General features: G+C 32.9%; 4 protein-coding genes and 1 long non-coding RNA gene across 12 annotated transcripts in view; 1 reads left to right on the forward strand and 4 right to left on the reverse strand.

Moving 5' to 3' along the window:
* Window positions 1-3,084: 3,084 nt before the first annotated feature.
* LOC141459869 (uncharacterized) lies at window positions 3,085-7,291 on the reverse strand. Of its 2 annotated transcripts, none has more exons than XM_074139418.1 (2): window positions 7,008-7,291; window positions 3,085-6,872 (listed from the first exon to the last, which is right to left on the reverse strand). In XM_074139418.1, exon 2 carries the CDS (start codon window positions 6,854-6,856, stop codon window positions 6,437-6,439), a length of 420 nt encoding a protein of 139 aa, XP_073995519.1. In that variant the 5' UTR covers window positions 6,857-6,872; window positions 7,008-7,291; the 3' UTR covers window positions 3,085-6,436. The 2 variants fall into 2 exon arrangements, with proteins under 2 accessions (XP_073995519.1, XP_073995518.1); XM_074139417.1 differs by having other exon boundaries at window positions 3,085-6,882.
* Window positions 7,292-8,053: 762 nt separating this feature from the next.
* On the reverse strand, window positions 8,054-10,274 carry LOC141459873 (uncharacterized). The gene is made up of 3 exons (XR_012461651.1): window positions 10,109-10,274; window positions 9,050-9,302; window positions 8,054-8,538 (listed from the first exon to the last, which is right to left on the reverse strand). It is a non-coding gene; the product is annotated as an uncharacterized lncRNA (long non-coding RNA).
* A 21-nt stretch (window positions 10,275-10,295) lies between these two features.
* Window positions 10,296-20,857, forward strand: LOC141459866 (apolipoprotein D-like). 3 transcript variants are annotated; one of them, XM_074139414.1, is made up of 5 exons: window positions 10,296-10,491; window positions 13,405-13,535; window positions 13,643-13,845; window positions 14,114-14,245; window positions 16,893-20,857. In XM_074139414.1, the coding sequence occupies exons 1-4, from the start codon at window positions 10,342-10,344 to the stop codon at window positions 14,239-14,241; spliced, it is 612 nt and encodes a 203-aa protein (XP_073995515.1). In that variant the 5' UTR covers window positions 10,296-10,341; the 3' UTR covers window positions 14,242-14,245; window positions 16,893-20,857. The 3 variants fall into 3 exon arrangements, with proteins under 3 accessions (XP_073995515.1, XP_073995514.1, XP_073995513.1); XM_074139413.1 differs by lacking the exon at window positions 16,893-20,857 and adding an exon at window positions 16,308-16,437; XM_074139412.1 differs by lacking the exon at window positions 16,893-20,857 and adding an exon at window positions 14,392-16,013 and having other exon boundaries at window positions 10,297-10,491.
* On the reverse strand, window positions 18,888-25,178 carry LOC141459868 (josephin-like protein). Of its 2 annotated transcripts, none has more exons than XM_074139415.1 (4): window positions 24,297-25,178; window positions 23,258-23,475; window positions 22,829-23,009; window positions 18,888-21,737 (listed from the first exon to the last, which is right to left on the reverse strand). In XM_074139415.1, exons 1-4 carry the CDS (start codon window positions 24,339-24,341, stop codon window positions 21,603-21,605), a joined length of 579 nt encoding a protein of 192 aa, XP_073995516.1. In that variant the 5' UTR covers window positions 24,342-25,178; the 3' UTR covers window positions 18,888-21,602. The 2 variants fall into 2 exon arrangements, with proteins under 2 accessions (XP_073995516.1, XP_073995517.1); XM_074139416.1 differs by lacking the exon at window positions 18,888-21,737 and adding an exon at window positions 22,487-22,741.
* A 153-nt stretch (window positions 25,179-25,331) lies between these two features.
* The window catches only part of LOC141459859 (very long chain fatty acid elongase 7-like), a 91,336-nt gene continuing 89,179 nt past the window's right edge, over window positions 25,332-27,488 (reverse strand). For all 4 annotated transcript variants that reach the window (XM_074139399.1, XM_074139401.1, XM_074139400.1 and 1 more), the window contains exons 6-8: window positions 26,000-26,136; window positions 25,552-25,713; window positions 25,332-25,461 (exon numbers count right to left, since the gene is read on the reverse strand). In XM_074139399.1, the coding sequence (XP_073995500.1) occupies window positions 25,441-25,461; window positions 25,552-25,713; window positions 26,000-26,136 (320 nt within the window). In that variant the 3' untranslated portion in view covers window positions 25,332-25,440. The remainder of the gene's footprint in view (window positions 25,462-25,551; window positions 25,714-25,999; window positions 26,137-27,488) is intronic.

Below are 27,488 nucleotides of genomic sequence, written 5' to 3' on the forward strand. Positions count from 1 at the left end.
AGCAACCATTAAATATTGTAATTAGACATACTTTTTATTATTAGTTAGAACTAGCGCCGCACTGGAGCGCTCCAGTATCGGCGATAATTAGAACGATTGTAGTAGAGCTGAAAGTGAGCGCGCCGTGTCGCTCTGGCGGGCCGAACTACCAGGAGACCAGGACCGTTCGGGAGCTGTGGAGGCCGCTCAGGACTCCTGACGCCAGCCCTACCTCTCCGTCTCCTCTATTGCAAGAGGAACCCACTCACACGTGTAGACCATTTCCTGCAAAAAGGGGAAAAAAAACAATTTTTCTTCCTAAGGTGACCTTAAAAACGGAAATCCGTCTAGATCGCAATACTTTCCCAACAAGAACTCCTAAGATGAAGTAAATCTTATAATAACTTCCGATCTACACATTTCTTTAAGTATGCCTCTTATTTACGTAATAAGTGACGCCATAAATTGCCTTCAGAAAAAAGCCCTTCCTTTTATATTAAATTCTCCTTGGAAAATGTCTCCGATGAAAATCAAGATGCGCACTTTGATTTTCTCGCTTAATGAAAATCGAGAGGGCCGGTTCCTAGGGGAAAATGCTAATACACTTAATCATCGAAATTCTTATCCTTGGATTGCGCCCAAGGTGCCCCTAACTAAATACTATATTCGATCTTTTAGCGATATTTACTTTTTCTAAAACTGCTAGTAAATGTGGAAATCGGTGGTTTTTCAAAAAAATGGTTTGGAAAAACATTCGCTTTAAGAAGCGCAGGAAGTTGGAGGTGCCAACAGAGGATTCATACAGAGGGCCAAACTTGGTCAGCCGGAAGTACCACTTCGCATAATCGTTTTTCTTTCAGTTTGCTGAGCTTTTCCCCAAAACGAATCCTACGCTTTTCTTTAGGTTCACTAACCTGATTCAGTAGATCGGTAACCTTCACTTGAAACATGTTCCCTGGCTAATTCGATTAAGGCTAGTTCTATTCAAGAAGTATACTTTACGGTAGATAACCGTAAATTGCTGATGTCCATTATGTAAGGTCGTATCTCGGGTCTGCTGTTCAGGGAGGATTACCACTTGTATGAGGGCTAAAATCGAGTTTGCATCTAATCACTCTACCAGAAGCACGTCAGCACCCAATTGATTGTTCACGTGTTCAAAAAAAAAAAAAAATGGTTCCCAGGCTTTTCTACCAACTTCCTGTATACATTTTGCACGCATAGATTAATAACAGTTAATTTTTACTTCTTTTCTAGCAAAAATTTTAAGTTTATTTTTGGGCTAAGGGTCCTGGTTAGGGCTTTCATGTGAAGTTATATTTCAGCGTAATCAACGATTTTACAAACTGAGATATTGGTAAGAATTAATATGGGGGTCAAATATTCCGAGTTCGAAGAATATTAATGAGTTCGAACCTAGAGAAAAAGCAGTAACAGGAAGTCGTGTGAGTGACCACTCAGATGTTTAGTTTCGAGCTGAGCACTTTGATTCAGTTCCAAGGCTGATGATTATGTGTGGCTCCGCGTTCAGTCTGGGTAAAGGGATAATTAGCCAGTTTGGTGTGGTGGTAAACCTGCGCGGCCTTGGCACTGAGCGAGGCCACAGATACGTATTATACCTTAATTGCCCAAGTAGACGGAAATGGTTAAGTTGTATTTTGTAAAATAATTCCACCCACTACTAAAGATAGGCACCTATTAAGAGTCCGTGTCACTCGACCTGTCTCGAAACCTGCGCATCCTGTGGTACATTGTAACTGGCGAACACACGCACGGCTCTAAACGAACCGAAGATTGCTTTTTCTGAATCCAGGGCGCTCGAAACCTCCATCGAATAAAATCACAATTAAGAGGAAATTTGCACGGTTGCAAACTGCCTCTTAAGCAAAGTAAGAGAATGTAAACAATATGGCTAACGATGATCATATATTGTCTTTTAGTCAATTATTTTTACAGTTCTACTTTTTTTCTTTTGACAGTTTGAACTTAAATCTCAGTATCTAGCAGGCAATGGAAATAAAAATGACAATGGCTTTTACTTCTGCTTATCATCTAGATTTTTTTTTTTCAAATATGGTCGCCACATTTCTTAATTACGGGATGACTTCAATTACTCTAGAGCGAACCTATGACCCGCGCAAGCTTTTTCCCTGACCCACAATTGCTAGGCAACCATTTGTTTGTTTACGCGGGTTGATTTAGATTTTCTAATTGTGGTGGATAATTTATATTCTATCTGTATTTTTTTTTCAATCACGCATTGACACAAAAGCAATTTAAATGCTATCTGTAACCTTTAGTTTGATCATTACAGTTCTAAATCGTATTTGAAATAAAGCAAAAATTATTTACAAAATATCAAATAAAATGTATAATTTTACTCATATTTTGTCTGTTAAAAAAAAAATCGACAACCCAAAGCAAATAACCATATTTAGATTTTTCTTCAGATAAAACACACTTTTGTTCAGTTATGTTTTGTAAAAAGAGACTTCCATAGCACTTGTTTCGTCCCCGTTTAACCCAGTTAAGCCAACTGAATTTTAAAGATGTTTAGTTTTGAAAATATTCAGTTTAAAATTTTTAAACTTAACTCTTGTGCAAATGGGCATTAGTGACCCAAGAGCTAGTACTAAAAAAAAAAATGAACAAAATTTGACCCACGTCACAAAAAGGTTCGCCATCACTGCTCTAGAGAATATGAATGTGGAATGAAGTGACGTCCAACAGTGTGCAACCCCCGTCCCTCTTCAGATTGCCCTAAAACGGAACTCTTTTAGAAATACTGCCAAAATAAGAGGTTATATTGATATATAAAGGTTATATTGATCCACCACTACTCCATGGGCGTATTCGATGTTTAGGTTTCCGGTTGGGTACGTTGATGGCACCTACTACACCAAATAGGTTATCAAATATAAACTTCCTGCTATTTTTTACAGATCAAGGTATTTTTTTGGGGGAAAGGAGAGATTCTGGGGCTCCCAAAACAGTTATTTCCGGCGGACACTTGATCTCGTGAACAGCTCACACTTCCTTCAGCTAATACAATAAGAGAATATAGACAAGTAGGTTGCATTTAGCTAGGTTAAATAAATAAATTGATTGTTATTAGTTCAAATTTCAAATTGGTATATTTATTTTCAAAATTCACTTTATTTATAAAAAAAAAAGTTATAAAATACATTTTGATCCGAGCCAGTCTTATTAATTGGACAGCATACTTTGTTACATTGATCAAATAACAATAATACTAATGGTAAATCACAGATAGTACTAACGAAACTACAAACTACTAAAGGTTGTGGCCCATATTTACCTTTCACCATGTTAGGTGCACATTAGGTACTTAGATACTAGTTTAGTGGAATGATGCCTTTACTTGATTGGGTGATATGGACGCAAATATTTACTTGAACGGTGAATGCGTAGATTATACGGAAGATTGGTGAATGTAGAAGAATCAAAATGCAGTAAATCTTAGAATATTCCAGTTGAATTAATTTATTGTCTCCGTATTTCCTTCAAAAGAGCAATATGATGAACACCATAGACGGAAACATCGAGAAAGTACGGGACGATCAGCGATTGTACAGGATATGAGACAGCTGTGATATCGTAGGCTATCAGAAGATAGACAAAGTTTTCAGTTTACAACTAGAACATACACTGTACAAGAGGCAATCGTCAAAAATGCTGACCTTGAGACAAATTTTTCAATTTCAGGGCCGCTTTAAAAAAATAATCCAAGAGATTTCGCTACTACGAGCGAGTCCAGCAAAAATAAGGGAAAGAAACGTCATGGTCAGTGGATTTATGAGAGGTATGAAAAGGATTGCTTTAAATGTCCTTCTATAATAGGGTAAATGATGATTAGCGAATGCTGTGCACCAAAACTACTTAACAAGTCTGGCAATTGGGAAAACCAAAGGAATTGAGAAAGTTCAAATTGTTGTTACATCCAGGTTTTTTCACACCTACTGATACTCTACCTCTTTCACAGAAATCGGTACAGGAGAACGTCTTGAGACAAGTGAAGTGGGCGATAGATGCTGAACTTTTCACAACTTCCGAAACCGCACTACAGGGATGGGGATTCTATTCATTTGAAAATTTCGGGACTCTGCTAGAAAAATTCTTTCACATCCTGAACGAAACCTTTGCCCCTTACTTCTCACTTTGAACACAGAACTGAAACTCACTCTATTATTGTCAATTCAGGTAATGTTAGAGCCCATGTTAATGTTAATGTCCATATCACCCAATAATTGTATAAATACCCTTATAATTCTTATTTCTACAATAACTTTCAAGTCTTAGATTACTTGAGCGTAACAATCGTTCTATTAGAACGTCCAATAACATTGTAAACAAAAATTTTCAAACAATTAACAACAAATAATGAGTAAAAAAAGACAGAAAATATTTAACAAAGTAGTTAAAAGAATGCATGAAATACTTTAGATCTTGCAGTAAGAACTTATATTAGGGTAAGTATTACGAAGTTTAATATTAAGCTTTCAATAAAATCAAGTCCAGATTGGAAGTGCATGATTTTCCACTGACTGACTATGATTTGGCAAAATATAAACAGATTCCTTCTTATTAATGAGAGATGAAAATTCACAAGACCTTCTCCTATTGTTACTTAATGGACAATGGCCGAGCAAAAACCATTGGGCACTTGTTGACTCAAGAAGAGGAGGGGACCGACCCGAGAGTAAGAGAAGGCTCCTGAAAAATGGTTTTAGTTGAGCCGTTAACAGTTCAAGCGTTCAAGAGTATGATGGAGTCTACTAGGATTAGACAACTGCAGAAACTGCCGGAGAGAGTTTTGGCCTTCAGTTTCTATAGATGAGGATGAAAAATGCCACTCCTCAAGTGTACATGGAGCCCATTGAGGTATGCAAGGAATGAGGACGTCGATTGGTTAGCTAACAAGAAAGCCTTAACTAAGATGCATCCAAGGTACATTGCAGAAGGATGGTGTCAATCGAAACTAGATCTTGTTCCGATAAAAAAAGATTTCTTTGGACTTGTAATGGTGGCGTATTGCCTTATATAAGGGCAAAGACGTAGGCCCATCTGTCCAACAGCATAGAGGGACACTGAGTAGTTAAGATTTATGTTTTTGAAAAGGAACGAGAAGAATTGCTAAAGATATTAATGTTTGTCAAAGATGGAGCACCTATTAGGGAAAAAATATCCTGATTCCTTCCCTTGGAGTCGAAACTAGTGACTTGTGTTCAAGCCGTGAGTTAAAGCCCTGAACAAGAAATAAAGTCTAGAAAGGAAATGATGGTAACATTCTTAGCTGAAACAACAGGACGTAATATTACAGTTCAGCGTAGCCAGAACTGTAATATTACCAACTATAAAATTATGATTTAAAAAAATAAAAATAGTTCTAACATAAAATACACCAAAGATTACCATATTTATAAATTAAAAAAAGAAGATACGTTCCAAAATACAAATAAAGAAAACTATAAGACTAGATTTAATTAAGTGACAATACAAAAAAATACAAATAATAAATTACAAGTGAAATAAAATTAATGTAGGTAATATTTATTTGGAAAGACTGATCCTTCAGTAAATAGCTAGCTAGATATCATTTTAAACCACTCGTTTAAATTGTTGCTAATTGCTCTTCCACTGTTTTTTTTTTGGTGACTTATGAAAATTATTTATCATATTAACACGACTTAACTCAGTAAAAAAGAGTCATTCCTTAACTCAGTCCGTGCTATATTTAGGAAATCTATCTTCACAGAGCTGGGTTTGATTTGACCAGCTGGAAATTTTCTAACAAAACTGTCTTTCTAAATCGTGAACATTCTAATGATCAATTGCTACGAGTTATTTTTTTTTCATAGTAATCGATAAACGAACAGCATGACCGAAAATTACTTACGATATATTCTTTGTTCACAGAAAAGTAGAGCAAAAATAGATACAATAGAAAAAAAAGTACATAAAATAACTATTAATAGCACAAATTTATTTATTTGACAGTAATGTTTTGATACAAATGGCTTATAACGATATCGATTGCAATTATTGGTGGATCAAATTGTCTTAACGATTACCGAAATATCACGATAACATAATGAGGTGCCTTTTTGTTTTTAATATAACATATAAAATTTGTGCAAACCAATCCCTGATTTAGTGGCAAGTATTCAAAAAAATATATAATCTTAATATTATTTTAGTTTTTTTTAAAAAAAAAAAAAAGTAGTTCTTATTATGGAGCTTAACATCTTCACTAGATACGAGTATTAAAAAAATAATCGATATTATTGTGGAAGACTCCGATTTTGTTTTGTAAACTTCAATTGCAGGAACTATTTGTTCATTTCTGGTAATGATTTGAGCTTAAACTTTTAGTGATTTTTTGTATTAAACTGGTCAACTTTCTTTTTAAATAAAGACCACTGATTATGCCTTTGTTCTAAACAACATCACAATTACTATTTCTCCAACTTAATTTACGTTTTATAACATCCACTATTGTTGAACTATTGACAATTTTACTAGAACTTTCACAACTATGAAAGATTAACCTACTACTGTTATAATAATACTCACAGACTGGTCCATTACAATAGACACAACAATCTACAGGCAGATGAGCACGATTATGGAAATGTTCCTTAACAGATTTCATATTTACTGGAAAATATAGTTCACATTCTTTACAATGATAGGCTAAATCATCTTCAGTAGAGGTTTGAGCATCGCGCATCTGTCCAGTATATGCTTTAAAGAATGGATGTGCAGCGTCTACAGTTGGTCTGCCAAATCGGTTTGAATTTCGTAAACGTTTGAATAGATTTTTAGATGTTTGTGAATCTTCTCTATGATTTGCCATTGTTCAGAAATATTACCTAAAACATACTAAGTAATAAAGAAATTACTCAGCTGAAATATAACAAAAAAAAAAAACACTCTTTGACACTAAATTAATTCTTAAAAACGACAGAATTGTAATGAAAATCTTAATGTAACAATTTCCAGCTCACCTTAAATTGTTCGATCTTTTTCAATCACGCTTCAACAATTTTTATTAATTCTGATTTCACTCTAGTATTTAACCTTCTTTTAAGACGTATCAAATCTAAAAGAATCTTCCCCACTGTAGAACAGCGAATCATCTATTTAGAACCATTTTCTGCTTTGAATTAGCTATTTCACTCAATTTAAAAGGCACAATTTAGTATATAAAACGTATTAGTGTGACTATTTATTTCTATAATACTACCTCAGACTTTTACTGTAAATAAGTAACTAAGAAGGTTAGACTTGTTTATAAAATTAGTGCATTTTGCTGCCACCAGGTTGGAGTAGCTGTCAAGATCAAATAGTGGATACCAATTATAAATTCCAAAATAGTTGTTACTAGGAAAATGTCAACTTCTGACATTCGAGTTATACAATCTTTTTCTGACTTTCTCTGGACTCTTTCAAGTCTTACAATTTGGGGTTTTCAACGGAAATGCATGTTTGGTTCTTCAATAGATATCAGAGAACTACAAATTGAAGTAAAGGTACTCACTCGGCTCCAGAAATGGGAAAAAAATTTAATCGACCAAAATTAGTTGATTGAATTAAATTCCAAATCTAGTTTTAATCACTAGGGACGATTAAATTGTTTACTTTCAATGTATTACATCATTAATTAGAACTTTATTTATGATGAATAATCTTTCCTCATCTGAATAATTAATGATAGTTCTATATAGGTCTAGAGAGTCACCAACATGGTTAAATATTTATATTAAATGTATAGATTTTTCTTTAAATAAGAAAGTTCGCCGCGGAGGCCGAACTAGGCGAATATTTGCCGTTCGACCGTCGAAGCGTCATCACTTCCACCATTAACATTCATGATTCTTTAAGAAAGAGAATGTAAGGCGAGTCAAGATATGTTTGGAGTGACGAGCGACAGAGCGACGTACCCCAACATGATATTCAAATCGTACTGAATTTCCTTGATTGATATAATAGTGGTACCGAAAGCAGTGCTACCTAGTGCTTATTTTAGGAACTAAAAAAAACTACCAATTAACCTCCCTGGTAAGTGGCGCTCACTGACGGATTTTTCAAGAACTATTTTTTTATTTTTTATAATTTCGTTTAATTTTATCTTTGTTTTTAAGTTTGGGACGTTTTTTTAGCATTTGTTTTTGCATTTTATTAATTTATATGTACATATATTGTTCCAATAACACAATATAAATACTAAGTCTATGTTAAAAATAGGTATGCAGAGAAATAGATGTTTTTTGTTTTTTATTAAAGGTCTTTATTTATTCTTCTACTAGAGGCTCCTATAAATTATCTTTATAAAAGTAAAGAAAAATCATGTAGTTAATTACATTGTGATATATTTTACGTACAACTAAAGAATACATTTTTTTTTGGTAATTGACTCATAACAAAAGTTTTTATTTTTACATTGGATGTTTCCTCAACGTCTTTTTCATTTCTACTTCATTTGATGAATAGTTTTGCATAGTTTTAGGTAGTACTCCCAGTATTGTCCGTTTCAATCTGAAAAGCATCGTTATACAATGAAATATTTTTCCAAAGACTTTTTCCCATGTAAAGTATATAACTTGATTAAAAATATTTCAATTTTATTCAAAAAAATATTCACAATTCACGTTTGACTTAGAATTTTTCAATCAAAATAAAACTTCGTTCAACAATAATTAAAACTTATCTTGGTACAATTCCGTTAGCCGGGCGCAAGCGAAAAACAGTATTGGGTAAAACTATTTTCTTTACAATTCATTAATATTTGTTTATAGTTGAACTTGTTTTGCTTACTAATAATTAATATTTGTTTATAGTTGAACGTTTTCTACTTTTTTCAGTTTGACTTGACTCGCGTTTGGTTCACAATTGGCGACATTTGCGCCCGGCTAACGGAAAAGTATCCTTATCTTTTCCAGATTCAATGGGAAATATTTAATTTTTCTGGAAATAGAAGTTTTAATTTCTGCAGTAATACATATTACTTTCGTTACATACGAAATTACGTATAAGCAAGGGCGGCAACCTGGACAACAACAGTTCCACAGGCAGAACGGTAGGTAGATTTCCTTGGACTTCTTAATACTCCCCGATTAGAATGGATGAGAAACGACTTATATTTACTGGTGTGCTGCTGCATATAATGAAGGTTACCATAGAGAGGTAATCATTTCAGATGTGAGCTGAGCGTTGTACTGAGCTGCAACTTGGTAGCGTTGGAAAGCAATCGATAACGTTAGACTTACAGTATCTATCACTGTGCTCATTACAGCTGGCCACTAAACAACAAAATATAAACAAATTTATAGTTCTTATTTCATAGCACTTCAATACTTCTATCTTAATACATACGTACAATAGCATATTTCAAGAAATAAAAATTATACTGCCTAATAGATTCTGCATTTTTATAGACAGCAATAAAACAAAATTTTAGTATTCCTAATTTATGGAAATAAAATAAAAATGTGAACTATCTTTGTGACCAAAATAACGATAATAATCTAACAACATCCGGTGATGGACAGTGTTGTCTGTAAGGAGAGAACACTGCCCGGAGGCCAGAAATGCATTGGAAAAAGCTCCGGGCGCCAATAACCTTAGATGTTGACGCGCCTTAAATCATTTTAAATAATAATAATAATAATAATACGATTTGGTAGGGAAGGGATTAGCTATGAGGTTAGCATACTGGACTCCCACGCGGAGGTCCCGGGTTCGAATCCAGCAGCTGACCCTTAGATTTTCTCTTCCTAGGAGCTTCTTACAGCTCACTGTCCGGTGATGGACAGTGTTGTCTGTAACGAGAGAACACTGTCCGGAGGCCGGCAGTGCACTGGAAAAAGCTCCGGGCGCTAATGACCTCAGCTGTTGATGCGCCAAAAAAAAAAAAAAAAAAAAAAAAAAAAAAAAAAATACGATTTGGAACGATAATAACCTACAAAAGCAAATGTAAACAAGTTACCACTTCGCTAAAATCACACTTTTATTTTGAGGAATTTGTTTATAAAAGTATTATTTTTGAAATAATATCTCGAAATACGCTGATTTTGAAATATCTTAAAGCATCAACATTTGATGTTACCTGAACATACAATGTATCGTTTCGTCCATCGAAGTGCGTTGAATTCCTAACAGATATTTATCCATTATCAGCGATGATTAATCAGTATAAATATAAAACTGGATGGTGAAATCTACTTAAACCATGCTTCTAACTAAATCAGTACAGGCCAGCCAGTTGTAGTGAGCTGGTCCTTGAGGAGGGGATGTAGAATCTAGGCGCGTGAAAGTGGTTCTGTCTGCGGCAGTGGCAGAATGAAGCTGAACTGGGCCGCTACGGTCAGCTGGGGCTACCAGCTCCTCCTCGTCATCGCTATCTGTTTCTTTAGTCTGTCCTCCGGCCAGCGACCAGCGTTCGGCAGGTGTCCCGATGTCACGCCAAAAAAAGACTTTGACGTATCCCAGGTAAAAACAAAAATACTATATATTTTTGCAGTTCAATACGCTTTATGTGAACTAAGGTAGTGTAAAAAAAAAACACTAATGCTGTGGTCATTAGAACGTGCATTGATGTCAAGGAAAACAGAATCTGACGGGAGATTTAAACCAACTTAGAATAGTTACTTAATAATTAGATTCCTTCTAATACGAGGCTCGTAGTTTATAGGTTCATCTTTATCAAAAGATCGTCTCCTTTTTTAGCAAGAAAGAGAAAGGTCATTTTATCCGGGAAATTGCCGGATCTTAAAATAATATTCAGTTCAGACATACTTCCGCAAGTTGGTCATCAAATTCTCTTCAAACCGGGAATTTCGGCTACTGATATTATTATTATTACTATTACTCTTATTTTTTTTTTTTTATGATTTAGGGCGCGTCAACATCTAAGGTTATTGGCGCCCGGAGCTTTCTTCCGTGCACTACCGGCCTTCGGACAGTGTTCTTTCATTACAGATAACACTGTCCATCACCGGACAGTGAGCTAGAAGAAGCTCCTAGGAAAAGAAAATCTAAGGGTCAGCAGCTGGATTCGAACCCGGGACCTCTGCGTGGGAATTGAGTACTCTAACCGCATAGCTAATCCCTTCCCTTATTCTTACTATTATTGTTATTATTACTATTATTATTATTGTTAATATTATATAAATAATTTTTTATGATGTTAAGTTTTGAAAGGAGGTTCCTTGAGTTCGAAAGAGTGATTTTTTGAATATGTTTTTTTAAAAAATTATTTCTTTATGATTTTATTAAAACTTGTTCCATAATTTAACAATGAGCATAACTAGAATTATTCCTTCATAAAAAACTAATAATAACTGATTGAAGTTACAAGATAGCAGTAAGAAACTATAACACAGTTATAAAAATCGATAAGCAATAACAGGGAAATCCAGATGATTTGAAAAACTTGTTTCAATTCATTTTTAATGGCCCCATCAAGTTTTTCTTCAAAGTTTTATCGTGAAAATTGATAAGAGAGTTTAAGGAGGGGGATAAAGTCTTTCCCAGATCTACAGGTGCCAGATAAGGACCCTACAGCATTCTCACCAATACAAGGAATGTCAGGTCTCATAATCCGGTATTGTACTAAAGAGGATATGACCTCCATGAAATACTTGGTAACTTCCCAGGTGTCTGATAAATCTCTCTAAAAAGATGACCTTGCATTAGTGTTAGGAGGTTATTGCAGATTCCTTTATCTTCGCACAGAATTTGTACCATCACGTTTCAGGCTCAGGCTTCTTCCAGATGCTCTTCACAAGTTGATAATGACCTAAATCTTTTTTCTTTTTCCCCATCCAGATCGAGACATGTCTCCGTCTCCCACAGTGGTTGATATCCGGAAACTTCTTCCCTGGCGAGATCTGATCTTAATTTCTTCTGTCCAGGTCCAGGTTGTATTTTGGTAGAGAGGCATTCCCAATCTTCTTTTGAGCTGTTTACACTTTGAACTCAGCTGTTTAATGGCAGTCTGGCCACCGTAAAGAATAACTATATCTCGGTTTTGATTGTTACTGTCAGGGTTAAACACTGCGCGTCTTCACGTTATAGGGTCTGCAGTTTCCGTATAACTAGGGTTCAGCCGTTTTTATGAAGAATAATCTTCTTAGAATTTTAGAAGTATTCGTTTACTTTAGTACAGCTTCCACACTACATTGTTCTTAGAACTATAAAAAAGAAAGTTCCCTTAATATACCATCCAAATGATCGATTATATTCAATTCTAAAAACAATATAATGATTTCACTTTTACAACCACACCAAATTAATTAACCTTCCATTACTACCCACGTATTTTGACAAATAAGGTCATTCAGAATATATGTACATAATTCTGTGTTTACTTGATCAAATTTATTATTGGCTTTAATTTCAATTAAAAATAACCTCAAAACTTTATAAAAACTCAATAAATTAAGTTCTTATTTACTGTTGAATGCGAGAAAAATAATAATAATGTAATAGACGTAGTTTGTAACAATTCCAGAATTATTACTCTGCTTGTTGTGGAGACAATGATAGTCAAACCACCTTTAGACTAAACGTACCATTACTAACAATAAATACTGCAATTTAGTATTGGATTACTAACTTTTGTAGTATATAATTAGCGCCATTAATAAGTACGTACTTAATTATACGATTAACTAACATTACCTGTACTTCTCTGACAGCTGACTTATTAAGTAATATTTTCTTTTTTTTAAATAAAAGTCTGTGAAAGGTGAAAAAAAATTTGTTTTTTTAAATCGGTATTTCCTAGTAGCTGATTCTAATTGTCTTAAAATTCGGTATGTTATGTAACAGCCTGGGAGGTAATTTGTATTCGTAGACCTTCAAACAGCTGATTGTGAAGCACGACGAGCTAACAACGGTTAAGCTTTTAGGTTTGGTCTGCAAGAAAACAGCTGTGCTGTTTATTTATGTTTTCTTGCATGTACGTATTTTGACCTTGAGGAGGACTTCACTGGCTTGAAGTTTAGTTCTTTGGAGATGACTTTGAGGTTTTATCTGGACCTACGAAAGGAAAAATTATATAATTTTTTTTAAATTTTTACCGGGAATAACCGATTCGAGATAATCTTAGTACGATAAAAGTGTCTTTTGCAGTACTTATTCTACAGCTTTTGTTATGTAACATTTTTCTTTAAAAATTAGTGCCTTAATATGTGGCAGATGTATTGTAAAGTAGCACCCAAAATCTTTACACCGAACAGAGGAGAATCTATCTTGAATGATGGATAAAAGAAAAACCCCAAATTGTCCGAAAGTAGAAAAACATGCATGGTCCCAGACAATTCTAAGATTGGAAATCTATACATTCTAACAAAAATGCAATTTAAATGGATAATAATCCTAGTTGTTCTATGTTCACAGTTTACTGGAGAATGGAACGAAATAGAACGTTCCTTTTATCTGTTCGAGTCCTCACTTTCATGCACCAAACTGAACTTCACTTTGTACTCAAACGACACTATGGTGGCCGATGTTAACTATAGAGCTCCGTGGTCAGTAATCTTTACAGTATTTTGAATTTTTATGAAATATTTATTTCTAATAAAATATGATAGAAACAATCAAATTGTACAGTAATCAGTTTTTATTATTAACCTAGGCGCGGCACCAGCAGTACATCTGAGTACATAATCAAAGATGTGTCCAAGACTCCAGGTATTCTGAACATGGTGTTGGCCAGCACGCTGCCAGCGCTAATCGCAAGGATGGCTCCAGGCAGTGGCAAGTACATCGTTTTGGATACGGACTACATAGACTACGCTCTCATCTACTCTTGCACCGATTTACGTCTTGTACATGCAGGTATCTAGCCAGTAATTTCTCTTGTACTTGATGGCCATCCTGCAGTTTAGTTGCTCTTACTCTACTACCAGGAGCTAGGTAGTATAATCGTGCAGATCTACGATTTTCAGTAAATACGATTGCATCATTGATTTTGCCCAACAAGACCACCATTTAACGCAGTTATTCTTAAATAGAGACTTCTTGAGTCGTTAATTAGACGAGCCTTATACAATTTTATTTCTGCAGTATATTTAAATAAAATTATAATAGTAAATTTTATTTTCAGATTTCATTTGGGTACTTGGCAGATCGAAAGACATCTCCATCGACGCTAGAACCATAATCTATTCAACGCTAGATAAATTAAAAATCAACAGAGACAGACTGTTGTTGTCGAAAACCAAAGATTGTTAACAATGTATGATTTTTTTAATTATGTAAATTTTATTTTTATTTATTTAATGTTTTATATAGATTTGTTAGACGTAACTTTTAGCCATTTTAGCGATTTATTTAATTTTTTTTCTTTATCGACACCATTACTATGAAATTCTTTATTTGTAGGTATTTATTTTGGCTGCCATCTAATTAGCCTTAAGGTTAATTGAATTGGTTAAAAGCTGAATATCATAATAAAGGACGATTGTTTTCTTGTTTTCGGCCATTTTACTTCGTCTTTTTGCCACAGCAGCGCTCAGGCATTTGTCTGAGTTTCATTGTTAGCAGAATTCATAGACTTAACTTTACGTAGTTTATTAATTTGTATTATTTTAATATTTTGAATACACTTTTCTAATCTCTAAAAATAGGAAGCATTGAAATCGTGCAGATTATCAATTTTAAATTTTCTCCCGATATGACGCGTATACTTCCCCTGAGGCCAAGTACAATTTTAATTTGACAGCAAATAATATGATTGCACAATAACCTTCCTAATTTTATGACTAGATATTCAAAAAAATATATTTTTGTTTATAAAGTAAGGTTACTATGTTCACTGAGGTATTTATTTTTATCGCTTCAAAGAGCTTTTTATAGAGTAAACAGGTGAAGGTAATCAATTAAAGATCGAACACATTGATTACTAGGTGTTAAAATGATCGATGTAGAGGGTTACATCATACGAACACAGTTGTTTACCGAATGATATTATTTTTGGACCTTCACTCATGAACAATTTCTTTCTAGATCCACTATAGATCTTGTAATTAATACAAACATCACGCGTGACGCAACACTTTTAATGTTCAACTTTCTTATTTCCCTTTTACTATTCATAAATAAGTTGGATTATGCAACAGATAGATTTCAACTAGTGAGATGAAATTTTAATCCCTCTTTCGAATGTTAATTTTAATGAGGGATGAAATTAGGTTTTGTTGGGGAGGGGGCACAGCTCGTCATCAATTTTACCTTTATCTAACATAAAATTTGAAAATATTCCTACAATTCAAAAAATAACCTGATACCAAGTTGTGGCCAAAGTTACAAGAAATAATTCAGGCATAAACAACCGTACCTAAGATTTAAAACGGAAGTAATGCTAGTTTTCTCAACGGAACAATGAAGGTCATTAAAACAGGCATTGCTATTAAGTGAAAGAGAACAAAATTTAGCCTGAAACGTCAAACGTTTTGATAATTTGTTAAGGTGTGGCCCCCCCAAATTCATACGTAGATAAATAGGGTTTCTAACAGATAGAAGTTATGTGTAGATAATTGTAGCTATCATAAATAAATATATACACCCTCATATATTTTGAATAATCTAATTTATTCATGCTGCATTAACAGTTATGATGAAGTAGTTAAACATAGAGCTCTACAAATTTACATAACCCTGAAGAAAACAATAAATTTACCTTATCAAAATTGCGAACTTTTTTAACTACGCTTGAGAATAGTAAATGAATAAGTTTGGCACTCTAGATTTTCTTTATGTACATCTGAGTAATTTCCTTAATAAAGCCATCGTTTTTTTTTATTTAAGCCCTCTGTGAGCTGTGGTAGTCAATGTAAAAATAAAAAGTTCCAGACAAAATAGTAATTCGCCTCTTTCTTCTGAACATAGGAAACCACTCAACACATTTAATTTTTATGCAAATTCACTAGTTTTCACGTTTTTTTACAAAATGTAACATTTCATGAAATGTAAGTTTACGAAATAAACTATTATCGTAATTTGAATCATTTTTTTTAAAGCCGAATTGTGTTTGCGTCCTAAATTAACAGAAATGCATACCTAGTGCTAACTTAGCGGCAATACTTTGAACTATAACAGCTTACTACGTCATCTGCTTTAATGGAGCGCCCTCTTGTTTGCAGAAAGCATTTCTAATTAGAAGTTGTTAATCGAAGGATTCCTTGGCTTGATAATTTCAACTGTATCAACTTGAGATTCCTGAACTTCTTCATTATAAAATACTGCCTTAATGAAAGGCACTAAAAAAAACTATACTTACTTTGACAAACTATTTATAGTTCCAGGAATCAAAACACGAAATGGCAAGGTGTTCCAAGATAAACATAAAAAAATATATATAGGGTGAAGGGACTAGTAATTGACATACATACATGTCAATTACTGGGCAAATTGCCGTTTCAAGGACCAGTGATTGACAGCCCCATTTTAATCCTCAATGCTTCTTATAATTAAAAAAAAAAACTACATAAATGAAATCTACAAGTAATACTAATTATAACAGAACATTTATAACCTCACGAATATATGAACAAATAAACGAAAACTAAGAAAAAAGGAAAATTATTTTCTTATCAATCCTCCTTAGCAACGGCTTGTTTTTTCCTTGATTTTGAACTTTTAACACAAATAACCTTCCACTGATACCAAGGAACCATTTTTCTGGAACTGCTGCCCAAAGGCTTCTCAATTACGAAATTGAAAGAATCACCACTAAAAACGGCTCATATCCCTTATAATACCAGTTTATTTCTGGTATGTCAATTACTGGTCCCTTCACCCTATTTTCTCAATTTAATTAAATTCTTTCTTTAAATTCCAATCTTTCTGAAATGACTTTTTTAATGTGTGCACTGATTTTTAAGAATGGACGCAGTCGGTTGTCTCGAAGGGGTTGTTTATTTTTTCTTAAATTCTCAATTCTCCTTTCAATTGTCAAATGAGTAAGTATCCAATTCACTGAACATAAATGCATATATTTATTGTTTCATGTAATTTCTAAATTAGACTAAGACTAATATTTTGAATGATTTAAATTTGTAGAATAATTGATTATTTGTTTAATTTATGAATGAAATCACATACTTTAATATAAATTATGAATTAAATAATTGAATGAAGTAAGTAGAGCAAAGTTCATCCCATTCCTCTGTATTAAGTTACAGAATACTTAATTATTAACACTTGTGTTACAAAATATGAGCATCTAGTGGGGAACGGAACGTACGGGGAATTCCTTGCCGCGTGTCGCACTCCACACTTACTGGCGGCACTTCCAATCGGAAGACCGAGCAAGCGATACCCTGAAGAGCGGTGTGCACTCTGTAGTAAAGTGCAACGAGGTGTCCCAGTCTTCCCTTCTGTCCTGGCTGGAAGCCACCATGATCAATCGGCTTGTATCCCCTCTCTTCCACTTACTCCAAGTAATCAATCCAACTGGAAAGTTCAACACAAGCCAGGGTAGGGATGTAAAACGGTCTGAAAGTAAGGTTAACTTAACAGGTTCCTTTACTTTTTAAGGCCACCTTCTAAAAAGACGTCGACTGCTGTTACGCTGGCGACCTGCTCAAACTCTCTAGCACAACTACAAACCGCCATACCACATAGTCCAGTGCCTCACACAATTCCTCTAAAACCTGCACTTACCCGGGGCACCTTGTCTTCTTAGCCAGTTTACTCCCAGAACCACTATCAGGATATCAGTATCAACACAGCTTCTTCTTTTTTTTTCTTCTAGAATGTAGAAATTAATCACTTTCTTTGTAATTATTAATTACTTTATTCAACTTATAAATTTCCATTTTAAATCATCTAAGGTTTTTCTAAACTTTTTACTTAATAAATAGTCTTTTAAAAACTCTTTAATATAGAAACTTTTTTTTTTCTAAGATAGAGTTCAGAGGGGTATAACATTTACATATCCCAAAATTTTGAGACAATGAATGAAGTTTCTAAAATGGACCCCTAAATGCATCATGAGATTAATTGAGATACTCAGTTCTGAAAATGGTTATTACTTAAATGAAATTCAATATTACACTTATTTTGTGCTCGACACAACGGTCACAAAATATATACATCAGATTTCAATCATGTGAATCCATTAAAAATAAGTAAAAATGCCAAGTTATTTAGATTAATTGAGAATCAGAAAGTACTAATTTGTTTTTTTTTTTTTTTTCTTCTAAATCTTATAAAGTTTTGCTGTTATCTTTTTGAATTCGTTCTTATACCAGAAAACAAATATTTTTGGATTCCTGATTAAACCACTGCCTATACGTCACGAGTTCATTGTCCAAAATGTGTCTTTTTTAAAAACAAAATTCCTAAAAATAACTCGAACATTTTCTTTAAATTTCAAAACTACTTTTGTGCCAAATTTTTGATCACTTTGTTAGATTTCACTTTAGTACAATTTAATTTGTTATTTCAAGTAGGATTGCTGTAATTCCAGGACTAGAAAAATCAATTAATGAAGTTACTGATTAATTATGAAAAAAAGAAGTCATTTCCAAGGAAAAGTGTTTTAAATTGTAGCACTTTAAATGGCAGAATAAACATTTTTGTTTAAGCCGTGGTATTATCTTTTATAACAGTTTCAAATTTAACCTACTCATTTTTTTATTCTAAACTGATTTGAGTTTTTAGTTATTATTATTGTTTTAAGATTTGTTTTATTACAAAAGTGTAACTATTTATTTTCAAAGAAAATATAATGCGTTAATTTTCTTTTAAATTTAGTATGAACACAAAAATGGAATCAGTTTTAAAGCAAAAGAGGTTCATTGATTTTTTTTATTTAGATCATTTGTTTTTGTAGACGAATGATTCAAGGATTTAGAAATATATTTTTATAATACCTTTGGGTTGCAATCCAATGTATCACCTCATTGGCACAAAATACTCCAATGCGACATTGAAAGGCAGATTACTGTTGATTCCTTTACTTATTATTAAATTTAAACAGCTCTACATATCCTAAGTTGGTAATGAGCTGAGCTTCACACATGGTCAATAGACACTGTCTCTAAAGCTTCTGAACTGTCGGCTTCTTCATTACCGCGTCGAAGGTACTTAGTAATGCCGATTTCTATTACGTAATCTGGGAATCTAATGTGAAACGTTAGAATTGTCAATTCAAGTTTCCTCCTCACCAAAAAAGTAACTATTGCTGACATAAGATATAACCATTTGAAAAGATAAAGTGTTCTAAACACTCAGCTGATTTTATTGAAGAGTTAGCAGTATCCCTTCATAAATCAAAGCTTTATCCTGATTCTCAACTTAACCCAAAAACTAATTAAAACAGTTCTGCCAATACACTAATTATTAAATAATTTCATCAACAAACAAAAACAAAAAAAAAAAAAGTTAGTGTTTTACGTATGGATAACACACAGATGAATACAGAGTTGTTAACACAAACATTGCGAGGTAGATGTGATCAAAAAAATAAAAATAAAAAAAAAATACAAGCAAACATCAATTTTACAAAAAATTTATGAATAATAACAGTCCCAAATATTTTTTGTTTACCCGTCATTATTATATGTATAAAATTATTTTGAAGACTCCACAAAAAAAAAGTATGACCAACTTAACTTTTTGTAACCTAAAAAAAAAAAAACGAACAAAACAAAAAATTCAAACTAAGCAACAACTATTCTTTAGTTTTACAACAAAATGAAGCCATTTTAAATTATTTATTTACAAAATAAACAATTTCTTTGAAAAAAAAAAAAATTAATTCAAATTTGTACTAAACAAGCGAGCTTCCTTGATTTTAAACTGCGTGTAAAAATCCATCCCTTCCTTCTTTTACAACATTTCAAATAAAAATATAAACAAATATTATTGGCCAATTGGATTTATACTTGTTTAAGGAAAACGGCCATTAATCTCCTCCCATCACTGGCTTTACTATACCTACGTAACAAAACTTGCCAATCTTTTCAACCATTAAAACTAAATCCCATCCAAACAATAATGGAAAAACTCAAAACTTTGTTAAACTGACTTCATATCACTTAATAGACACGCCTTTACACGCTCGACAATGGAGTTCACAATTCTTGACTAATTCAGTCCAGTTCAATCCGAACATCAGTATTTTTAAAATTATTATTCGTTAAATTTCTTGTATTACCACCTTAACACCATCTGTAAGAGAGAGAGAGAGAGAGAAAAAAAACACATTTTATGACCGGTAGATTCAACCATAAATCTTGGAATCTGGTAAGTATGGCCCCCTCCCAACATATAAGGGGTGAATACTTCGCGCTTAATTTTCGGAGAAATGTATGCAACACCTGATTGCACTGGTGTTGCGTGTGTTTACATCAGAGAATTGTTTTCCTTATATTTTAATTGCTATAGTTGTTTTTGTTGAGTAAGGCTTAATTTCTGCATAAATTAAAAAGAATACTTTTGCGAACGCCTTAGTATTCTTGAATTTATTTTTTACGTATGTTGGGATTGCATCAATCTAAAGCTTTCGTCTTGACTTGTGCGCATGCTTGGATAAAACAATTCAAACAGTTCACGCTTCGCGGTAGCTGATATTAGCGAACAAGATGCTGAACAGACTCACGATCATATAATTTACTTCCATTCTACTTTACTGGACAGACGTCAAGAGGGATGTGAGAAGCTAAACGTTCATTCTGATTGAGAAAATCTCCTCTAAACATGGCGTGATTGGTGCTTAAGATTTTAAAAAAACTTCTTGAAATGCGTCAGTCAGATTTTGACCATGTAAGAGGGCATACACTTTCAAAAACATTCTTAAAGCCATCTTTTCTATTCAAACTTACAGTCCATCCTTAACACACAGCCTAATTGAACCAAAAAAAAGCCTTCACAAACATCCGCTTAAAGACCAAAGATGTTTTTATAAAACAAAAATAAATAATAGATAATTTCCTCCTAGTACTTGAACCCTGCATTATCCCGTATCCCATTTCTAAGCCCAGCCCTTTCGTAATACGTATTTTATTGAAATTCATACGATTTTCCAACAGCTTCCTCTTCCTTCCAAAAAAACAAAAACAAATTCCCATATAACCTCATCAATACCTCCAAGCTGCAGGCAGTGACAAGCTATTACATTGTGAACAATATAATATGTACATACATTGCTTTTTTTAAGTTCTTTCTTTACAATCTTTCTTAAAGATTTTCATTGAAAAAAGACCAAACAAAGAACTTTTTAAGTTCTTAAGACTTTTTTTTTCTCTTTTCTTTGCGATTTGTTTCTCTCTTATTAAGGCCGTCAATCAACAATTCTTAAACAAGTATGAACTAGAACAAACATTAACACCTCTAAGTGAACTGTACATGTTAGAAAAGAATTATAATGAAATCATAAATATAAATAAGAATTTAGACTTTGTACATAAGTTCAACAAATAGAATACCTATTCAAAGATAACAGTAGATTATTTTAACCTTCTTTTCAAGATTCTCTTTTCTTCAATAAATTATTTCAGGTCCCATTTTTCTTTATATATAAACTTAAATGCTAAAGATAAAATGATATAAGTTGTTTCTTAATTTTTAATCTTTTATTGCTTTAACTATCTCTTGATGTTGGTCAAATTGTCTTCGTATTCCCAAAGATGAGCCTCTTCAACATGTTTCGAAACTACGATGAACAGTTCTTTCTCCTTGCAGTTCAATTGTTCACGTAAATAGCTTTTCAGTTCCGATTCCTGTAATAGAAATAATAATTAAAAAAATTAGTGACGAATGTTTGGCCAAAATGGAAAGATGAAAATGTTTGGGAAGATTTTTAAAATCAAATTCAATTGAATCTTTTTTGCAATAATCGAGAAATGATTCCACTACTACCTGCAGAAAATGAACAGCAATTAAAGCAGTAGGTGCATTCATCTAGGACTATATCTGCTCACACTAGAGTTTTGGCAATTGCAAAACCGTATGGAATACCAACCACAAGATATTTGTGTGTCAAGAAAACAGATTATTATTATTATTGCTTTCATAAACACTGTGGAAGGTACTTTGCATACCTTAGAGCAATGTTTCTTTTTCTAACTTGTAGGGCACCTCCCTAGCTAAAAATATTACTAGGCGCCTAATTAGGCCATAAAATAACCCAGAAAGAATTGAGAGTAAGGAAGTAGTAGGTAAATTGTAAGGATAGAAACAGGCCACAATAACCTGTTCCCTGTTACCTCTAATAAATAAGCATTGTTCTTTCTTTTAAGAACTTTAAATAATATAGAACACGGAATCCATTAAATGAATGGTAATATTCAAATAGTATTCATAAAATTAAGTGGTAATGTGCAGCAAGAGGGGCGCGACAGTTCATTATGGATAAGAGTTGGACTTTCTTATGGAATCGAAGAACTTCAATGAACTGTGGACACGAAGCAGGCATGCTGGATTTCAGGCATTTCAGGCATGAAAGAATACGCATTACTTTTTTACTATTATATTGATTTACATTTTAAAGTTCAATGCTGTGTGATTTTTTGGTGCCTTAAAGGTATAAGGCATTACAATACGTCTATGTGAAGCCAAATTTAGGTATACATTAAACCTATTATTAAACAACAATGGACTCTTTTCTCTCTAGGATGTCTTGTAAAAACAGATATGTGATGTTACAAGTTTTGTTCTATCGTCAATGAAAGGAAGTTTGTTATATCTATAAGGAAACCTCCGCCAGCTGACACACATCAGACAGCTTTAAATTTAAACACACATTAATGAAGAGTTTATAAATGCAACAATATTTATGTAAAAAAAAAAATATATATATAGAAAACATTACCTGTCCAATAACATTTGGTGAATCTAATTTTGAATCAAGATTGTAGTATACTCCGGCAATTTTCCTGATGGCAATCCAATGTCGTTTTCTCAGTGGTAGAAGTACAAAGCCTAATCTGTAATCACTGGGTACGTTGAGGATAAAGCCTCGAATATGGGATAGCTGAAGACAATCTGGTGATCTGTAAAAGTAAAGTCTATTTTTAAGTTTAGGAGATTTGGCAGGACTATTATCTGGCCAGAAATTAATTGTTGGCCGTTAATGTGGTGCTTTGGGGCAAAAAATGTAAATATCACAAGGAGTGTAAAATAGCGAATTTGCTACTTGAAAGAGAAAGACAACATTTGTAAGCAACCAAACAGTCTTATGTTTTTTAGAAAGCTTAAAAATTGAATAAAATGAAAATAATAATTATAAAAAACCACTTACTTGCGTTTATCAAACCAAATCGCTTCACAGCCTTTTCGTTGCAAAGCAGCCATGATAACGTTGACATCGTAGTTGCCTAGTCCGAGCAGCGATTTGTGCGGATTGATCCAGACGTGCGGCGATAACGATTGGCAAATTTCATCCAATTCTCCTTTAGTGAAAGCATCTCGCGATTGAAACAAATTGTTTAGAGCGTGCAATGCGCATAATTCTTTCACCTTTCAAAAAAAAAAAAAATAAATAATAATCTATACATGTGAGAGGATTAGAATATCATTGTGCGAGAATACAAATATTCTAAAACCAAAAAAATCTTGTTTAAATATAGCTAAGCTCCTGCTATACTGAATAGTGTTGGTAAGTATGATTACAATATTCAGCATTTGAAGAAAACTTATGAGTTAGAAAAATTCATTGGCGCTCGTAGCTATCCCGGATTGTATTATCTGCTTCCTGAGCACTGTTCTCACGCTACAGACACTTGTTACCGGATAATAAGCTGTAAAAAGCTTATAAAAATAGAAAAATCTAAAAATTGGCCGGACTCAAACTCGGGAACTTTGTATAGAAGGCCAAAGCAACAACGGCTTAGCCAATCTCTTTCTCAATTATTGCTATTATTAATTGGGTCTACGAGGAACGTTTCTCAGTTAATTTTTGGCATCAACTACTATAAATCAATTACGCAACGAAAAGGGACAATTGAATTTCAACTTAAATCGTTTGATTTATGTTTCGTAAACGAATGATTCAAGAAGTCAACAAAATAATCCAATATTTTGATTTTATTTATTTTTTACATTTATACATTTTCTAAGACTTAGAAACACTTTAGTAGTTAACTATGCTCAATAAAAACAAAAACTTCAACTTGTTACCATACGTCTATTTAGTTCAGCAATATAAATTCCTGCCTTGCTTGAAATCAAAATTTTTTCGGAGCACTTCATATTTCTATTTGTGTAGCGCCACTATATATTCAAATTATATTTATTTCACATACTATTTTAGGTATTTACTCATCAGAATATAGTCTTACCTGCTTCTCATGATAAATTCCATTGGCAATCCCATTCATAGCCATAAAATGTATATCCTAGATTCAATAAATCTAACCATACCCATAATACTGATCATACCACTTTGAATTCATAAATATGCCTGGTAATATGCATTACACAAAAAAAAGAAAGATTTGGTTTTATAAATCCAGATTAATTGTAGGTTAACTAAACCATAATTTAGAAATATAAACACTAAGTATGTAAATAACCTAAATTATTTATTTTCTTAATGTTAACCCCACAAAACTTGTAAGGAATACAAACTTTATTAATGTAATGCAATTAATAACAAATAATCCAACTCAAATCACTTGCATCCAGATCTACACGTTATTAGATAGATGAAGTTGATAAATTAGAACACAAACACCAAACACAGCTGAACGATAAGAATCAGTGTTGACCTAAAATAACACAGATGCATAATTTCCCATAAATATAACTTCATGTTTTTTGTTTTACTTTTAGCATTGATAACTATGAATTTTGTTTTTTAATAGATTGTTGTTTTTAAAATTTTTGGTTTAGCTATTGTTTTTAATGTTTAAAAATTATTGAGTGAATATTTTAAAACTAGGAGGTTAGCTAGGTGACGCACATTCGATCCAGACTGTACATAAAACAATCTTTTTTGTGAAATGTTTATTTTGATATCTTTGCTAAACTAAAATATTTCAGATTTTTAATCCACAGTTGGCATCTCCCAACATGTCCTTATTACTTCCAGCTGCACTTTATGACCAGATACAAATACGTAAGATATACGAATGCGTTTTAAAATAAACACTGAATCTACAGACCAGGTGATTACCATCAATTTTCCATTGTTTGGTTCTATCGCTCAGCAATCGCCTCGCAAAGATCGTGAGTATCATCATTTCCCACAGGTTTACAATCGAACCCTTAGTGGAAATTTAATTGTTGAAAAATCTTTGAATAACTAATTTGAAAAGGTAACATAAACATATTTTCCTTAACATTGAAAATTATTATAAAAAAGAAATGAATACTTCTCTGTCGTTAAATAAACTTGTAATAATAAAATATTTTACGAAGTTCACTCAGACTGATAAAATAACAATCAATATTTTCTACATTCCGTTTCTTGTCTGCCATTATTTAATTAGACTTTTGTAGAAACTAAAAATAAAATTAAAAAAAAAAAATAATTAAGTTACCCTAAATATTTTAAGGTTTAAAAAAAAGAAATAAAAATTTCTGTTCACTTACTGGGACTTCTGTTTTCTTCTTGTAAGTGTTTGTGTAGAAGTGGGTAAACAGAACTACGAAGGAGCTAGTAATGAAGGTCCATATTAGCGTGAAATAAGGACTAGACTTGCATCCTTCTAGATTCAATTTTGCAAATAGTGACAGTATTGCAATGAACTGCAGCTGCAACAGAAAATGGATAATTATTTGGATGAACTGTGCGGAAAGAAATGCGAGTGCGGCATTATTGCATCACAAGGCGGAAGAGAGTGTTGTAATCGCACCAACTAAGAACAAACTTCCGCGCTAGTTACACACAGTATTTGGACAAACGATAATTTGACGATTATGATTTGCTAAAATAATTAATTAAAAAGAAATACGCTATGACAGAGAAAAGTAGCGATCTGATCCTGCACAGAAAATCGCATTTTCTGCATTTTTTTGGTAACTACACAAGCAAACTTACCATTTGGAGCAAGGTGATGTACTTCTTCCACCAGAGGAACTTCTGCACAGCCGGTCCTAGATTAGAAAGGAAGTAGTATACGTACATGATGACGTGAATGGTCGTATTCAAAAACAGCATTACTACGGTCATTTCCTCTGCAAGCAAAAAAAGGATTTAGTTACAAGAAGGAAGTTTAGAATGAGTTCCGTACCTACTAGGTAGGAGAACATGTGTCCAAAAGTCCAAATGTCCTCTTTGAGATAAAAAGCGGTTTCGATTGTGATAGAGTCTTGTCCATAAATCCCCAAGTTTCTATCTAAAAAACTTTCAACCAATTCCTGATATTTCAGACAAATCTCATTATTATTAACATTGTACAGTTCAAAAACGTAAACACTCAGCCTGCGACTAATTCTACTGTTACCTACTAAAGAGGTAACAGCCGATTTGAGCGCCTTTTAGCGCTTAGACAACCCTTATACCTAACTTTATAAACTGTAGGCTTTTGTTAAAGAAATTTTAGTACCGTTTGGATAGATTATCCTTATTTCTATTCCGCAAAGTTATATATCTGCCTAACAAATTTTCTTGACATTAGAAACAATCCTGATATAGTATAAAAATTAGAACCGTAACTACCACTGGTAAGATCTTTTATCCTACTATTTGGTAAAAAAAAAACATACAAATCTGATGAATACAAAAAAAAAAAAAAATGGAGATGGGAAATTTTAAGGATTTGAAAACACCAAAACCTCAACCTCCCATAACTCAATAACTACTGCTACTAAAATAATGCCAATTATTAACCCTTATACAACTGTCCTACCGGACAGTTTTAACTAATTCACCTGTATATGGAGACAACATTTCTCATTGTATAAATTTTCATGGTATTTAAAGTTAAAGATTTCACTGTTTTCAACGAATCTAAAATTTAGCTCTAAATATCTCGTTTCCTACTCGATAGATTTTAACGAAATTTCATACAATCATAGACAATAGTAGTTCCCGTATACAGGTAAAATATAAAGAAAATCTATCGAGTAGTTTACGAGATATTTGAAGTTAAAAATTTCACTGTTTTAAACGAAACCAAAATTTAGATCTAAATATCTCGTTTCCTAGTCGACAAATTTTAACGAAATTTCAAACAATTATAGACAATAGTAGTCTCCGTATACAGGTAAAATATAAAGAAAATCTATCGAGTAGTTTACGAGATATTTAGAGTTAAAGATTTCACTGGTTTTAAACGAATCCAAAGTTTAGCTCTAAGTATCTCGTTTCCTACTCGATAGATTTTAACGAAATTTCATACAATTATAGACAATAGTAGTCTCCGTATACAGGTAAAATATAAAAAAAATCTATCGAGTAGTTTACGAGATATTTGAAGTTAAAAATTTCACTGTTTAAAACGAAACCAAAATTTAGATCTAAATATCTCGTTTCCTAGTCGACAAATTTTAACGAAATTTCATACAATTATAGACAATAGTAGTCT

The sequence above is a fragment of the Rhodnius prolixus genome, unplaced genomic scaffold (genome assembly GCF_049639745.1).
Source record: "Rhodnius prolixus isolate KJV_2025 unplaced genomic scaffold, Rpr scaffold_23, whole genome shotgun sequence".
NCBI lineage: Eukaryota > Metazoa > Arthropoda > Insecta > Hemiptera > Reduviidae > Rhodnius > Rhodnius prolixus.